Raw genomic sequence first — 17,930 nt, forward strand, 5'->3', positions numbered from 1 at the left:
TAGAATAGTTAACACCTTGTTGAAATTTAGCATTAGCTTTTTTTATTTTTGACTGTTGCACCTCAGGTACGCTATCCAAAGCGCAAAGTACCAGTTGTGGCTTTGTAGGTAGCACTCATCTCTGGGTCAGGTTGTAGGTTCAACTCCCACTTCAAAGAGTTCAGCACTAAAGCTAAGCTGAACTCTCAGTACAGTTCTGATGTAGTGCAGTACTGATGGAAGCACTGTGTTTTGGTGAGGCATTAAACTGAGACCCCATCAGTGCCCCCAGATGCATGTCAAAGATCCCCTTGGCACTATTCAAAGAGCAGTAAGGGTTTTCTTCCTGGTCCTGCCAAGTATTTATCCCTTAATCAACATTATTGAAAACAAATGATCTTGTTATTCTCACATTGCAGTAGCTGTGCACATGTACCACATTACAACAGTAACTACACTTCTAAATAAATGCTTCATGAAAGTTGTTACATAAAGATAATTATTTATACAGAAGGTGATAATGACAAAAAAGATACATAAGGCAAAGGCATGAATTATTGAGTTACAATTTTGCCAGTAATCCAGATTGCAACTACAGCACCAAGAGTAAATATGTCAAAGCAAGAACATGAGGGGAGCACGAGTTGGCCATTTGGCCTCTGGAGTTGCTCTGCCATTCAATAAAATCATAGCTGATCTTCAAGCTTACTCTACTTTCTCATCCTACCTCCATATGCTTAGATTTCCTCAGTGCCCAAAAATCTATTGACCTCAGTTTTGAATATAGTCAATGACTGAGCACCCACAGCTCTCTAGCGTAGAGAGTTCCAGAAACTCTCGACCCCGAGTGAAGAAACTTTTCCTTAGCTCAGTTCTAAATGGCAACCCCTTATGTTGAGACTATTCCCCCTGCTTTTAGACTCTCCAACTAGGGGAAATAACCTGTGTATACACGCTTAAGCCCTTTAAAAATTGTGTGTGTGTCAATCGCCTTTCACTCATCTAAACTCCAAAGAGTATAGGGCCAAGAAAACACTTCTCATATCTGTGTGGCTCACTAACACTCAGATTCTAGGACCACACAACAAATAGCCATTTCAATGAGATACTTGGTGGTGGGGCAATCTGTGTTGAACCATAGTCTAGTCTGACCCATGCTTTTGACAGGGGAAGACATTGCATTTGGATAACCTCAAATAGAAAAGGTTGGTGCTTGCATGATTCTTTCTCCTCATCCCCTCCCAACCACACCATGATAAAGCAGAAGATTGGAAAACTTACTGCATGTGTGTAACAGTTTGCAGCATGTTCATAGGCTGTGGGCTGGTACCGGGAATTAGCAGGAGGTCGGTTATTCATAAATCTACAAAGAAAGCAAGGGAGTTTATTGATCCAGTAATCTAAACAGTCAAACAAGTACTCAATTTTCAGCTGGAGCTTGAAGCTTAAATCCAACAACAAAAAGCTCCCCCACAAAAATATCCAAACTGGAATCAGAAATTATACTGAACTGAAATTACCCCTTTTTTTGGGGGGGGGGGGGTGAAAATGAAAGCCAAATCTGTACTGAAACTGCAATTTAATGCATACAGCTGATAGTTAGAGCTAGACACCTCACTCAAACCATCACAGTAAACAACCATGTAACCCGCTTCCACAAGTCAGGTTAATGGCTAGACATCTTACTTTGACCATGCACGTTTCCTCCCCATGATGATCTGCGCTGGAACTGTACAGAACTTTTCCATAAGAAAGCAGCTGCTTTCTCTTCACCACAATGTGGCTCCTTTAAAATGCAGGAACACCTAATCGCAGCTCTTGCCCCGCTTCTAATTTAGCAGTTAAACTGCTCTTCTATCTATTCAGCTGTTAAACCGGTAGGGTTATTGTGCAATGTCATAGAATAAGATGACTTCCTGGTTCAATATTTATTTTTTAAAAAGGAAGTTAACACCCAGTGAAGGTAAACCTAGATGATTGTCACCACCCACAACAGTCCTTCTATTCAGAGCTATTTAATGTCAAAACATATCTTTCAATAGGTCAGTAAAAAGCTCTGCATCTAGGTGTGCCCTCAATGCCAGTTAAAATCCAATCTAATCCAAACAAAATCCCAACAATTCCTACTCAGTTTTACTCTACAGCATTCCAAAAGGACCAAACTGTTCCCTTCAGCCAACACCACTATAAAGTAGAGATTATCTGGTCGTTAATTCAGTGCTGTTTGTGGGGCCTTGTTTTGCAAAAATTAGTTACCTAATTTCCCTGCATTACAACAGTGATTCCACTTCAAAAGTATTTGGTATACTATGAAAGGCAATGTATAACTGCACATTCTTTCTTGAACCATGGATTTCTTTCACTGGCTAATCTTCACCATCTTGTCTTATAACCAGCACCAAACAAAGAGTATCTGCAGAATCAGATCTAGCCAAACAGTTAAAACTAAAGGTTGCACGTGGATAATAAGCCACTGAAACTTTACTATAGTTTGTGAGTAAAGCACAAACTTTTGCAACAAGAACTGACCTCCAAGCTGGGATCTAACGGAGGGGTTCGGGTGGTTTAAATATAGAACAGATAGTCAGGAAAGAGTTACAGGCTGGAATCTAATAGAGGGTTTGGTTGGTGGCGGGTGGTTTATATATAAAATGGATGCCCAGTAGTTAGGTCCTGTCTGCCTCTTTGTGCATTAGTCATTGATCAATGTTTTTACTGAACGGAGAGGTGGTTTCATGTTAGTGTTAGTTTTTGTAAAGTATTTATGTGAAGGGATTGCATGCCTGTGGGGAGATGAAAATCATCTTGGGCAACAGTATAGCCAAGCCCATCAAGAGCGACAAGCCCAGGCTCACAGTGCACTGTGGTGTTGCCTGGATACCGTTCTGCATGCCTAAGCTGCAAGTCACAAGACCAGCCTAACATCAAACACTGAAAATTTTTTATAAGTAAATCTGACTGCCTATATTTTAACTTCCGCTGCAATTATTAGGTGCGCAGGAAATAAATTCCAGAATGGTCAAACAAGTATCATGATTGCCCAGCGGTTCAAAATAACCCCAGCCATGGAATTCAGCCAGAAAGTACAGGAAGATCCCAGTTTGATTCCAAATCTGAGGTGAGAGAGAACAATTGGGCTTTACAACTATAAAGGAGAGGAGACAGAGAAAGAAAACTGAAATAAGTTGTATGTGAAATATTAGGAGAGAGAGTTGCAAATCAGATAGAGGAATGGATATTGCTAATAAGAGGGACATGCTCAAATTTGAGATACTTTGTCTTTCCAGGGTAATTTGAGATAGACCTCAAAAATGTAAAGAGCAGCTAAGCATGCCACTTCATGCTGCTACTATGCAGTTGCTGCACGAGTGGTATTTTCCACTAACAGGGTGCTTCTGCCGGTCATCAAACCTCCAATTACAGAAAAATAAAAGCAAAATACTGCAGGTGCTGGAAACATGAAATAAAAAAAACAGAAAATGCTGGAAAAGCCTCAGCAGGTCTGACAGCATCTGTGGAGAGAGAAACAGAGTTAACATCGAGTCTGACTCTTCTTCAGAGTCCTCTTCAATTACAGAATGGTCAGTCCTATAACCCTTTCAACTTTCTCGTAGTTGTCTAGGATTCCAAGGCAGGTTAAGAATTGAAATTAAGAAATTCCTTACAAACAGTAGATTATTTAAGCTAAATTCTACAAAGTTCAAAAGTGATGTACTGGGCTAATTACTTCAGGAAAATAATTGCAAATATTTCTAATTTTATTTACGTGCTATACCTGCCATTGAATACAAGGAGTAAATGGCATTCACATAAACTATAAGCGGGAAAGTCTGTTATTGAAGAAGCTCAACACCATCCAGGATAAAGTAGCCTGCTTGATTGGCACCCCATCCACCACCTTCAACATCCACTCCCTCCACCATTGACACAGTGGCAGCAGTGTGTACCATCTGCAAAGATGTACTGCAGCAACTCACCAAGGCTCCTTCGATACCATCTTCCAAGCCCACAACCTCTATTAGCTAGAAGAAGAACTTCTAGGTGGTGGTGTTCCCATGCATCTGCCACCTTTGTCCCCCTAGATGGTTGCAACCAGGGTTTTGGAAGGTGGTAAGCAGCCTTGCCGAGTTCCTGCAGTGCATCTTGTAGATGGTATACACTGTTGCCACTGTGTGTCGGTGCTGGAGGAAGTGAATGTTTGTGGATGGGGTGCCAATCAAGTGGTTTGCTTTGTCCTGGATGGTGTCGAACTTCGAGTGTTGTTGGAGCTGCACATCCAGGCAAGGGGAGAGTATGCCATCACACTTCTGACTGGTGCCTTGTTAGGTGGTGGGCAGGCTTTGTCAGGAGGTGAGTTATTCGCTGCAGGATTCCTAGCCTCTGACCTACTCTTATAGCCACAGCATTTATATGGCTAGCCCAGTTCAGTTTCTGGTCAATGGTAACCCCCCAGGATGTTGATAATGGGGGATTGAGTGATGGTAATGCCATTGAATGTCATGGGGTGATGGTTAGATTCTCTCTTTCTGGAGATGGTCATTGCCTGGCACTTGTTTGGCACAAATGTTACTTACCACTTCTCAGCCCAAGCCTGGATATTGTCCAGGTCTTGCTGAATTTGAACATGGACTGTTTCAGTATCTAAGGAGTTGCAAATGGTGAACAATGTGCAATCATCAGTGAGCATCCCCACTTCTAATCTTTATGATGAAAGAAAGATCATTGATGAAGCAGCTGAAGATGGTTGGGCCTAGGACGCTACCCTGAGGAACTCCTGCAGTCATGCCCTGGAACTGAGATGATTGACCTCCAACAACCACAATCATCTTCCTTTATGCTAGGTATGACTCCAGCAGAGAGTTTTCCTTCTGATTCCCATTGATTTCAGGTTTTGCTAGGGTTCCTTGATGCCATACTTAGTCAAATGCTGCCTTGATGTCAAGGGCAGTCATTCTCACCTCAGGAATTCAGCTCTTTTGTCCATGTTTGGCCTAAGGCTGTAATGAGGTCAGGAGCTGAGTGGCCCTGGCGGAACTCAAATTGAGTGTCAGTGAGCAGTTTATTACTGAGCAAGTACCACTTGATAGCACTGTTGAAGACCCCTTCCGTCATTTTCTTGCTGATCAAGAATAGATTGATGGGGTAGTAATTAGCTGGGTAGGATTTGTCCTGCTTTTTGTGGATGGAATATACCTGGGCAATTTTCCACATTGCCAGGCAGATGCCAGTGTTGTCGCTGTATGGAACAGCTTGGCTAGGGGCACGGCAAGTTCTGGAACACAAGTACTATTGCCGGAATATTGTCAGGGCCCACAGCCTTTACACGATCCAGTGCCTTCAGCCATTTGATATCACGTGGAGTGAATCAAATTCTTTGAAGGCTGGCATCTGTGATGCTGGGAACCTCCGGAGGACTCACCACAATGTCAAATACCCCTGAATATTCAGTTCCCAGCCCTGGTCACCTTGCAGCTATACCTGTAATGGCTTTCAGATCATACCCATGTATTTCTATTTGGGCCATCAATTCACGTATGTTGTTATGTGAATTCAATTGTAGTTAAAGCTTTACCAAGACAAAACAAACCCAGTGCCAATTTACAATGACTGAATAAATTAAATTCTGCTTTATTTACATGGCGTTTTTACCAATGTTTTGGAGAATTGCATTTCACAATTCTTTTCAGTTCTCTGTGTAAACTAATTAGTGACTTTGAGTGTTGGTCAATAAATCACAGGGTTATCACTACTCGATTGCAATCTAATAGCCCAGTTTAAGTTACAATTTTAAAAATAAGTGTACTGTGTCCCATGTTCTGGAAGCAGTAGCTGATTATGTTTCCAATTAATTTTCATCATCAGATAAAATCAATTACTCTAACCTCAAGCTATGAACCATGTCCCTCACAGGCAGAAGGCAGCAAATCACAATATAGCTGTCACCATAGTCACACCGCCAACTGCCTGTATTTGTACAGCAGAGGCATTTTATACAGCACAGCATTTATATAGTAAAATGGTCCCAGATGCTTCATTGGAGCATAATCAAAAATAAGTTGGCAACAAGCCATTAAAGGAGATATCAGATGACAAATGACCAAAGATAAAAGCAAAAAACTGCGGATGCTGGAAATCCAAAACAAAAACAAAAATACCTGGAAAAACTCAGGTCTGGCAGCATCTGCGGAGAGGAACACAGTTAACGTTTCGAGTCCGAATGACCCTTCAACAGAAATAAGTAAAAATAGAAGAGAGGTGAAATATAAGCTGGTTTAAGGGGAGGTGGGACAAGTAGAGCTAGATAGAGGGCCAGTGATAGGTGGAGGTAACCAAAAGATGTCACAGACAAAAGGACAAAGTGGTGTTGAAGGTGGTGATATTATCTAAGGAACGTGCTAATTTTAGATCATGAACTCTCTCCTCCATCCCCACCCCCTTTCCGATCTCCCCCCCAACTTTTTTTCCAATAATTTATATAGATTTTTCTTTTCCCACCTACTTCCATTATTTTTAAATGTATTTCCATCCATTGTTTTATCTCTACCTTTTAGCCTTTTTTGATTCCTTCACCCCACCCCACCCTCACTAGGGCTATCTGTACCTTGCTTGTCCTGCTTTCTACCCTTAATTAGCACATTCCTTAGATAATATCACCATCTTCAACGTCAAGGAATGTGCTAATTAAGGGTAGAAAGCAGGACAAGCAAGGTACAGATAGCCCTAGTGAGGGTGGGGTGGGGTGAAGGAATCAAAAAAGGCTAAAAGGTAGAGATAAAACAATGGATGGAAATACATTTAAAAATAATGGAAGTAGGTGGGAAAAGAAAAATCTATATAAATTATCGGGAAAAAAAAAGGGGGGGGGGGGGGAAGAAGAGATCGGAAAGGGGGTGGGGATGGAGGAGAGAGTTCATGATCTAAAATTGTTGAACTCAATATTCAGTCCGGAAGGCTGTAAAGTGCCTAGTCGGAAGATGAGGTGCTGTTCCTCCAGTTTGCGTTGAGCTTCACTGGAACAATGCAGCAAGCCATGGACGGACATGTGGGCATGAGAGCAGGGTGGAGTGTTGAAATGGTCTACTGCATTCGTTGCTCCCAATGTGGTTTCCTCTACATTGGAGAGACCAAACGCAGACTGGGTGACCGCTTTGCAGAACACCTTCAGTCTGTCCGCAAGCATTACCCAGACCTCCCTGTCGCTTGCCATTTCAACACTCCACCCTGCTCTCGTGCCCACACGTCCGTCCTTGGCTTGCTACATTGTTCCAGTGAAGCTCAACGCAAACTGGAGGAACAGCACCTCATCTTCCGACTAGGCACTTTATAGCCTTCCAGACTGAATATTGAGTTCAACAATTTTAGATCCTGAACTCTCTCCTCCATCCAATCCCCCTCTTTTTTTTCCCCAATGACAAATGACCAAAGTCTTGATCAAAAATAAAAGATGGGTTTAAAGCAGTGTCTTAAAAGGAGTAGGGAGGAAGAAAGATGGAGATATTTAGTGATAGAATTCCAGAGCTTAGGGTCTCGGCAGCTGAAAGCACAACCAGGAATGGTGGAATGAGTAAAATCATGGATGCTCACGAGGTTAAAATTGGAGGGGCGCAGAGATCGCAGAAGGTTGTAGGACATCAGAGAGGAGGAGAAAGGCATGCAGGGATTTGAAAACAAGGATGAGAATTTTAAAATTGAGGCGTTATCTAAACATTTATGGGTTTCAAATGGCATTTTCCAGCTCAAACGTCATCAACGTTACAAAGTTCTCATGAGGCTTAGTGATACCAATATGCTAAAGGAAGATCACACCAAGTCAATCCATTGTGATGTAGCGCCAACACGTTTGCATCAGGTGCATTTTGGGTAAGGTGTGTTTTACTATGGCTATGTATAGTTGGTAAGTTGTATTGGTGCAGTGGGAGGGGATTACCTCCATAAACTGAACGTTTTAGCTGTTGTTTTCGGATTCCAGTTAGGATATATCGTTACTTGTATGCCACATGTGTTGGTTCATTTCTTCCCAAGAATAGATTTTGGGGACAAGGGTGGAGATTGATTCCTCATTTCAAACTATTTCCACAGCCAGTGAGCCCTTACTCACTTCACTCATATTACACAGTTCAAGGGGTCACAGCCATATTTGGGAGGACAGATTGTATAGCTTGCTGTTTTACCATGGTCACAATAGATACAACATGAAAGTGACACTGAACACAAGTGACCATGCTACATTCCAGACCTTGTCACCAACATGAATGCTTACTGAAGCTCAGCAGTATAACACTGTAATCACTATCATGGTTGTCAAGGGGAGAAGTAGACATTTTCTGCTGATTTCACACTTTAACCAAGCAAAACCCAGTGAAGTGTCTCTTTCAAATTGGAAAAGTGGCAATTGCCAGAATTTTCCTTTGAATGCTTTTTCGAATATAAAAAAGCATTTACTTGAATCAGCTGTTAAAGAATGTTGGGGCTATTGATTAGGAGACAAAGCAGCTAATTCAAAGCTGCAGCTCAGTTGCTGCTGTTAAGTGAAGGACAATACTGCACTGTGGGGGCTATTTATAGCAATCCCTACAATAACTACTTATATTTATATTGCGTTTTAATGTAATTAATTTTTCCAAGGCGTTTCGCAGGGCCATTAAAAACAAAGCATGACACCGAGGCACATAAGGAAATATTAGGTCAGATGACCAAATGTTTGGTCAAAGAAGTAGGATTTAAGGCATGTTTTAAAGGAAAAAAACTTGAGGTAGAGAGGCCGTGAGGTGTAGGCAGGGAAGTCCAGAGCTTGGGGCTGGGCAACTCAAGGTATCCCCATCAATGGAGGGGCAATTAAAATCAGGGATGCACAAAAGGCCAGATTCAGAGGAGCGCAGATATCGCGAGGGCCTGTGTGACTGGAGGGATTGCTGAGTTAGGGAGGGGCAAGACCATGGGCAGGTTTGACAGCAAGGATGAGAACTTTAAAATCAACATGTTGCTTGACCCAGATCAGCAAGCACAGGGGTGATAGGGGAATGGGACTTGCTCTGAGTTAAGATATGCCAGCAGAGTTTCGGATGAGCTCAAGTTTACAGAGGGTAGAATGTGGGAGACCAGCCACGAGTGTGCTGGAACTGTTGAGTCTAGGGGTAACAAAGTCATGAACGAGGGTTTCCACAGCAGATGAGCTGAGACAGAGGCAAAGTCGGGTGGAAATAGGTAATTTTAGTGATGGCACAAATGAGGTCGGAAGCTTGTCTTGGGGTCAAATGTGACACTAAAGTTACAAACATACTGGCTTAAATCTCAGACCATTGTCAGGGAGAGGGATGGAATCAGTAGCTAGGGAATGGAGCTTGAAGTGGATACTGAAAACAATGGCTCTTATCTTCCCAATATTTAATTGGAGGAAATTTCTGCTCATCCGGTACTGAATGTCAGATAATTTTGGAGGAAATCGAGAGAGCTGAGGTGGGGTGGTGGAATGTAGAGCTGGTGTTGTCAACAAATACATTAAAAACTCTGTGCTTTTGGATGATGTCGTCAAAAGGCAGCATGCAGATGAGAAATAGGAGACAACCAAGGGCAGATCCTTGGAAGACACCAGAGGTAACGATATGGGAGCAGGAAGAGAAGCCATTGTAAGTACAGTCAACTCCCACTATTCACAACTCCCTCCATTGTGAATTTGTTTACTTGTGCGATGTATATGTACACCAAATCATGGTTCACGGACCCAAAAAGTTGTTTACCTGTGATTTAGAATGTTAAACTCTCACCTTTCCCATGTAGAAAGTGCACACTGCGTATGTGCTGTCTCCGCACATGTGCAAGTTCACCATTTGCGATTTCAGCCTTCATGAGATTTCACAGGAATGGAACCCCCGCGAATGATGGGAGTTGACTGCAAATCTCTGGCTATGATTAGATTGATAAGAATAAAACCAGCTGAGAGCAGTCCCACCCAGTTGGTCGACAATGGAGGAGGTGTTGGGAGGATGATGGTGTGGTCAACCACGTTAAGGGCTTCAGACAGGTCGCGATGGATGAAAAGGTAAAGTTTACCTTTGCCACAATCGGATAAGATGTCATTTGTGACTTTGGTAAGAGCCGTTTCAGTACAGTGGCACGGGGCAGGCCCAGATTGAATGCTTCAAACCTGGAGTTCTGGGAAAGATTGGAACAGATTTGTGAGGTGACAACATATTCAAGAATTTGACAGGAAAGAGAGACTGGAGATGGAATGGTAGCTTGCAAGGATGGTGAGGTCAAGAGTTGGTTTGAGGGGTTGATAACAGCAGAATTAGAAGACAGAGGGACACCGTATGAGGAGAGCACACGCACAAGAGGGCAAACAGTTTACAATAATCAGTTAACATGGAGACCAGGAGGGGAAGTTAAGTGATCAGCAAGGAAAGCTCAGACATGAATGTGGCACATCCCTATTAGAATCAGGTTGTCTTGCCTCTCTCAGGAACTGGGGAGTTAGTGGATAGTATTCTTTCTCCTGCCGTTTGCCCCCAACCACTCAAACTATCTCCTACGACATACAGGAGATGGGTCAAAGTGACAAGTCAAAGACGGCAACTCCAAACTAACAGGACCAGTTAATATAGGTAGGCCCACCAATTCCCCCTCCAGTCCAAATGACGACCAAATTGTTCAGACTATTGATCAGATGCCATATTCAATGTACCCATAACCAGGACTACTTAACTGCAGAGGTTCAAAAATGTGGCTCACCACCTTCAAGGGCATTTAGGAATGCACAATATTGGCGCTCACATCCCATGAATGAATAAAAGAAGTGTATTTGCTATCTCCCTCATGCACTGCAGTGGAAGCCCACAGAAGCGTCGGAAAAGTTACATCTGTATGCAAATTATTGAAAATGTAATTTATTCAGCAGGGTCACCCATTCGTCCTGGATAGCACAATGCAACAACTGCCAAGACACGCCAGGGTGTAGAAGAACAGTTCATGGGGGGAACTCGCCACCAGGTCCTAGAGAAGTGGTGGGCAACCTGTGGCCCATGGCCACATGCGGTCCATCAGGGTTCTGAGTGCGGCCTGCGAAACATTTTGTTGACTTTTGCCCACACGCAGGGCCACCAGATTCTGCTGGGTTTTTGTCTGCGTAGTTTTTTCCCTACCAGTATTACTAAAGTGATATGCACGCAAAGCAAGGGTCTCAAACTAACCCTGATTACACACAATATTGACTGAGAGCGCCGGGTGCTCCCTCTGCATCCAAAGCGCTGCTACGGTTCAATCGGCATGCCCCACAAATTCTAGGTATGCAAGTACAGTTAGTAAAATTATCCTGGGAGGCTGCACTTTATGCTACTTTTGCCAGCAATTTAATTTGTCCCTAATTATACAATGTATTGCACATACCCGATTTCAATCTTGCAGCCCACCAAGATGAAGGAAGACCACTCATGCGGCCCACTCACTAGCCTAGGCTGCCTATCACTGTCAAAGAGGCTAGAAGTCCCAGTGTAGTCCAGACTATGCCTGGCACAATTGAAATTACACAAATCCTCAGCGTTACTTACAGATTAAAAGGACATGGCACAAGTTCCAAGGGCACTGCTGAAGCCATATACAATCAAACGGATACTTATTGAACTTCTACCCCTCTCCTCCTCCCCACTCCCAAATTCAAAACAATTTCTATTCTAGATCAAGTCAGGAGTTCCACAGAAATTTAAAAACCTCTTAAGAAATCAGAGAGGATATGTACAGGCACTCTGCTGAATCATTCTAAAGGGTTTCAGTAACAATCCAGGGTTCCCTTTTGCCATATAACAACCCACGCCGGAGTGGGTTACTGGTTCACTTAGGTCTGATAGTCCCAATCCCACACCTGGACACAAGGTGTAACATCTGTCCAACTACCCTCCTCTCTGCATAAAGGTTTTCTGCAGAGCAAAGGCCATGGGACTTGTGTGTTACCAAATGAAACAACAATAAGTTCACCCCAACTGTCACAACAATAACAATTCATTAAAAAAGAACAATCACAAACATCCATTGCCTGTGATTTGATAAAAGAAACAAAGTTTCCTTCACTTGCTCTCAAAGCTATACAATGCATCAAGAATTATCCTCTCCACTCCAACTAATGCAACAATAGGCCTCGGATAGAAAGTGACAAACACAGAGTCTGACATTCAAAGTCTAATCTCATTAGCATATTAAACACTGGCCCTCTATCCAGCTCTACCTGTCCCCCACCCACCCCCACCACCCCCCCACACCCTTAAACCAGCTTATATTTCACCTCTTTTCTATTTTTACTTAGTTCTGTTGAAGAGTCATACGGACTCGAAACGTTAACTGTGTTCCTCTCCGCAGATGCTGCCAGACCTGCTGAGTTTTTCCAGGTATTTTTATTTTTGTTTTGGATTTCCAGCATCCGCAGTTTTTTGCTTTTATCTTAGTGTTTAATTGGCTGTCACTTCTCTTCAAGGAATGCCTACCTTGAATAAGTATTGCTCTTCTCTCCGACAGGATTTCCGTATCTCTCTTTTGCCTTGTTCACCTTCATTGCTTTCCATTTCTCTCCTGGTGTTTGACAAGGTGTTTACTAAAACCCGCTTTCACAGCCAAATTTCCTTCCTCAGTGACTGTCTCCGTCTCCGACTTACTCCACGTGGATTTCAAATGAAGTTCCATCCCTCACGTTTCGAACTCACTCAGGATTACAGGTATCTCCGGGACATACAACACTCCTCGGACTGCTGTTCTTGTTGCATTCTGAGATCCACATTCAGTGCCATGCGCCGCCATATGAACACACTTTACCTCTCCCTCCAGCAGCACTGTTGCACCCTATTTCTAAGCTGCCCGTGCCCCCAGTTTCATTTAATTCTTTGTCTCATCCGATGCCTCAACAAGAAACTTTGTCTCTTTCTTTCAGGTGCAAAGGAATGCAAGCTTCAACAACTCATCTACACCAACACCCATCCAGGACCCTCCACTCCTGCCTGTCCCTCTGTCCCCATCCCGTCTTCCAATCCCAGCCCCGGCCGTGTATTCACCATACCGCCTGACCTTCCCCTCTCCGATGCTGAGCGTTCAGTGCTCAGCAAAGGACTTAGTTTCATACCCTTGCGCCCTCAATGAATTTCGGGCTCAGCACGATGCTGAACTCTTCTTCCGCCACCTTCGCCTCCGTGCTCACTTCTTTGGGCAGGAGTCCTCTCCCCGCTCAACAGACCCTTTTAGCCGCCTCCAATATTCTCCCTCCACCTGGACCCCTCCCTCTGGATTCTTACCTTCTCTTGATCTTTTCATTGAGAACTGTCAGTGTGACATTAGTAGTCTCAATTTCTCTGCTCCTCTCACCCACTCTAACCTGTCTCTCTCTGAAATTGCTGCACTCTGTTCTCTCAGGTCCAACCCTGGCATTGTCATCAAACCTGCTGACAAGGGTGGTGCTGTTGTTGTTTGGCGCACTGACCACTACCTCGTAGAGGCTGAGCGTCAACTCGTAGACACTTCCTCCTACCCCCCCTGGACCATGACCCCACCACTGAACATTAAGCCATTGTTTCCAGGACTGTTATTGACCTCATCTCCTCTGGAGATCTTCCTTCCACAGCTTCCAACCTCGGACGGCCCGCTTCAACCTCCTACCCAAAATCCACAAACAGGACTGTCCCGGCAGACCGATCGTGTCAGCCTTTTCCTGCCCCATGGAACTCATTTCTTGCTATCTTGACTCCATTCTCTCTCCTTGTCCAGTCCCTTCCTACCTACATCCGTGATTCCTCTGACACCCTACATCATATCAACAATTTCCAGTTCCCTGGCCCCAACCGCCTCCTCTTCACCATGGACGTCCAATCCCTCTACACCTCCATCCCCCACCGGGATGGTCTGATGGCTCTCCGCTTCTTCCTCAAACAGAGGCCCGAACAATCTCCATCCACCACTACTCTCCTCCGTCTGGCTGAACTTGTTCTCACACTGAACAATTTCTCCTTAAACTCCTCTCACTTCCTCCAAATAAAAGGTGTGGCTATGGGTACCTGCATGGGCCCCAGTTATGCCTGTCTCTTTATGGGGTATGTGGAATATTCCTTGTTCCAGTCCAACTCTGGTCTCCTCCCACAACTCTTTCTCCGGTACATCGATGATTGCTTCAGTGCTGCCTCATGCTCTCGTCTGGACCTGGAAAAATTTATTAATTTTGCTTCCAATTTCCACCCCTCCATCATTTTCACATGGTCCATCTCTGACACTTCCCTTCCCTTCCTTGACCCCTGTGTCTCAATTTCTGGTGATAGACTGTCCACCAATATTCATTACAAGCCTACCGACTCCCACAGCTACCTCGACTACAGCTCCTCACACCCCGCTTCCTGTAAGGACTCCATCCTATTCTCCAAGTTCCTTTGCCTCCGTTGCATCTGTTCTGATGATGCCGCTTTCAAAAACAGTTCCTCTGACATGTCTTCCTTCTTCCTTAACCGAGGTTTTCCACCCACGGTGGTTGACAGGGCCCTCAACCATGTCCGGCCCATCTCCCACACATCCGCCCTCACACCTTCTTCTCCCTCCCAGAGCCACGATAGGATCCCCCTTGTCCTCACTTATCACTCCACCAGCCTCTGCATTCAAAGGGTCATCCTCCGCCATTTCCGCCAACTCCAGCATGATGCCAGCACCAGACACATCTTCCCTTCACCACCCCTTGCGGCATTCTGCAGGGATCGTTCCTTCTGGGACACCCTGGTCCACTCCATCACCCCCTACACCTCAACCCTCTCCCACGGCACCTTCCCATGCAACCGCAGAAGGTGCAACACCTGCCCTTTTACTTCCCCTCTCCTCACCGTCCAAGGGCCCAAACACTCCTTTCAAGTGAAGCAGCATTTCACTTGCACTTCCCTCAATTTAGTCTACTGCATTTGTTGCTCCCAATGCGGTTTCCTCTACATTGGAGAGACCAAACGCAGACTGGGTGACTGCTTTGCAGAACACCTTCAGTCTGTCCGCAAGCATTACCCAGACCTCCCTGTCGCTTGCCATTTCAACACTCCACCCTGCTCTCATGCCCACATGCCCGTCCTTGGCCTGCTGCATTGTTCCAGCGAAGCTCAACGCAAACTGGAGGAACAGCACCTCATCTTCCGACTAGGCACTTTACAGCCTTCCGGACTGAATATTGAGTTCAACAATTTTAGATCATGAACTCTCTCCTCCCCACCCCCTTTTTTCCCAATAATTTATATAGATTTTTCTTTTCCCACCTATTTCCATTATTTTTAAATGTATTTCCATCCATTGTTTTAACTCCACCTTTTAGCCTATTTCGATCCCTTCCCTTCACCCCACCTCACTCGGGCTATCTGTAGCTTGCTTGTCCTGCTTTCTACCCTTAATTAGCACATTCCTTAGATAATATAACCACCTTCAACACCTCTTTGTCCTTTTGGTTATCTCCACCTATCACTGGCCCTCTATCCAGCTCTACATGTCCCACCCCCCTCCTTTAAACCAGCTTATAATTCACCTCTTTTCTATTTTTACTTAGTTCTGTTGAAGAGTCATACGGACTCGAAACGTTAACTGTGTTCCTCTCCGCAGATGCTGCCAGACCTGCTGAGTTTTTCCAGGTATTTTTATTTTTGTTACTGGACCTTCAGACTTGAAACTCAGCATGAAGGTTCCACCTGGATCATTAACCCTTCTCTCAGAGTCGAGACATTTCCAATGTCCAAATCTTTCTCCAAGTAGAAAATTCTGAAGCGTTCTACCGGCAGCATTAACCTATTTTGCCCCACAAGTACTACCTGACCTGTTGTGTACCTTCAGCATTTGTAACTTCTGTTGTTTTTTCAGTGGAATAGCAGTTGGCCATCCATCCCTTCAAGATTGTGCTGCTATCCGATTAGTCTGCTCAAACCCATTTTGATTTCTACTGATGGGAGAGTCATTAAGGTAACCTGCCATCTTAACACCTTTTAAACACAGTCTAGTGTGGCTTTTGCTGCAGAAGATGACACTGGGCTGAGAAGGTGCAGGATCTGGAGGGTCTCAGTTTGTCTGGGGCCTCTTTTCAGCCAGCTGAGCTTTTCATTTCTGTCCACCTCTTCCAATGTCCTTCCAGTCAGCCTCCAGAGGTCATGGCCGTCAGTGGCTCTCTACCTGTTGCCAGTGTCAATCTCCATATCTCCTTTGCAGATGTCCTTGTAGTGGAGATATGGGCACCCAGGAGGTTGTGACCCAGTGACTAGTTCACTGCACAAAGTCTTTGGATATACGGTCGTCATTCTTTCGACGAATGTGGCCAAGCCAGTGCAGATGTCGTTGGCTTAGCAATAATTGTCTCTAGTTCCTAACAATACAGTTTAAGTTATATTTGTAGGTGTTAGGAACGAGTTGAAGCTTTAAGTTTAAGTTTAATTTGTATTTCTGTATTTGTGTGTTAAGAATGGGGGGGGGGAACTTGAGTTTTAGTTTCACATTAAAAGATGCCTGTATTTTAATGAGGTTTATGACTCTTGAAGGGGAGTTAAAACAAACACAAGGTAGAGAAAAAACTGTGCTGCTGCCTAGCAACAGGGGCTTAGAGAGAGGCACCCACAGAGACAGAAAACCAGAGAAGTAGTTTCATTTCAGTAGGAAGCCAGAAGAAGTTGGACACAGCAGGGGGAACTGTAGAGAGCAGATTTCCCGAAAGAACCAAAATGTCCCAAAGCCAAGGAGCGAGACAGAAAGGAGGGGTCCCAACAAGACCTTCTAGTCAAAGGAAGAACAGGAGTCTGGAAAAGAACCTGCTCAGTGGAAGTGAAAGTAAGGAGCAGAGAGGTTCCAAGATTAAAGGGAGAAAGCTGCAGGTCACAGACTTAAAGCAAAAATAGGCTTGCAAGAAGCCAGAAGATCCAAGGAGACAGCCAAGGTCAGTAACTCTTTACTATGGGCTTTGAAGCAGTGGTGTTCTGTTGGCATGGCTGAGCATTTAAAAGAGTGTGCATGGAAGGTAAAGCTTGAATGCACATGGCAACCCAGGGGAGACGAACATCGGAAGAAGAGTTCAAAACCCTGGTGCTGGACCCTTGTGGAATGCGTCCGAGAGAAAGCATTGTTTGGGAGAAGGTTCCAAAGCAGGTTTTTCAAGAATGGAGATTGGAAACCCTCATGTAAAAGATGGAGATCAGTGAGACCGGTTCACTCACTGAGAGACACGCGTCTGGGAGTCGATGAGAGATCCAAAACATCTGTTTGGAGTGGCATCTGTCACTTGGTTTCAGAGTGTGGTGTGCCTGACCACAGGTCACCTATTGGTTTATATGGGCTGTGTACTTACTGTGACCATTAGATTATAAAATAGTTTTAGTAACTTGTGTTATCCTTACGAACCGGAATATATCTGCAAAGGTATAGTGTGGGTGAAGGACTATTATAATATATTTCATCTTTTCGTGTTTAATAAATGTTTTCTTTTGTTAAAAATTCATCAGCTGACTCCTGTGACTTCTTTAGCTGCATTCCACCTTTTTAAAAAAGAAATAAAAAAATTAGGGTTTATCAAGCCAGGTTCCACCCTGGGATCTGATTTGTCCAGTAGGAACATCAGCTGGGATCATAACAGTATGCTGATGGAATTAGAATGCTCCAAGTGCTGGCATTGACTGGGAGTCCCATTCCAGGGCCTGAGCACTTTGAAGTCTGGACAGCGCTACATTTTTGAGCATATTCATCAGATGAGACATTAAACTGACAGCCAATCTGCCTGCTCAGGTAGGTGTTTAAGATCTGACATTACTCTCAACCAACTTCAAACAGTTTAACTCATTATCAAACTGGTTTTAGCACTAAGATAAAAGCAAAATACTGCGGAAGCTGGGAATCTGAAACAAAAACAGAAAATGCTGGAAAAACTCAGCAGGTCTAACAGCATCTGTGGAGAGAAAAACAGTTAAAGTTTCAAGTCCATATGACTCCTTCAG

General features: G+C 44.1%; 1 protein-coding gene across 2 annotated transcripts in view; it reads right to left on the reverse strand.

The window, feature by feature from the left end:
• The window catches only part of mmd (monocyte to macrophage differentiation-associated), a 40,920-nt gene that overhangs the window by 17,953 nt on the left and 5,037 nt on the right, over positions 1-17,930 (reverse strand). Inside the window, exons 1-2 of one of the 2 annotated variants that reach the window (XM_078529108.1) lie at positions 1,666-1,803; positions 1,261-1,342 (exon numbers count right to left, since the gene is read on the reverse strand). In XM_078529108.1, the coding sequence (XP_078385234.1) occupies positions 1,261-1,342; positions 1,666-1,727 (144 nt within the window). In that variant the 5' untranslated portion in view covers positions 1,728-1,803. Of the gene's footprint in view, positions 1-1,260; positions 1,343-1,665; positions 1,804-17,930 lie in introns of those variants that run through there. The other variant, XM_078529109.1, reaches the window with a different exon arrangement.

Source organism: Cetorhinus maximus, chromosome 24, assembly GCF_964194155.1.
Source record: "Cetorhinus maximus chromosome 24, sCetMax3.hap1.1, whole genome shotgun sequence".
NCBI classification, from domain to species: domain Eukaryota; kingdom Metazoa; phylum Chordata; class Chondrichthyes; order Lamniformes; family Cetorhinidae; genus Cetorhinus; species Cetorhinus maximus.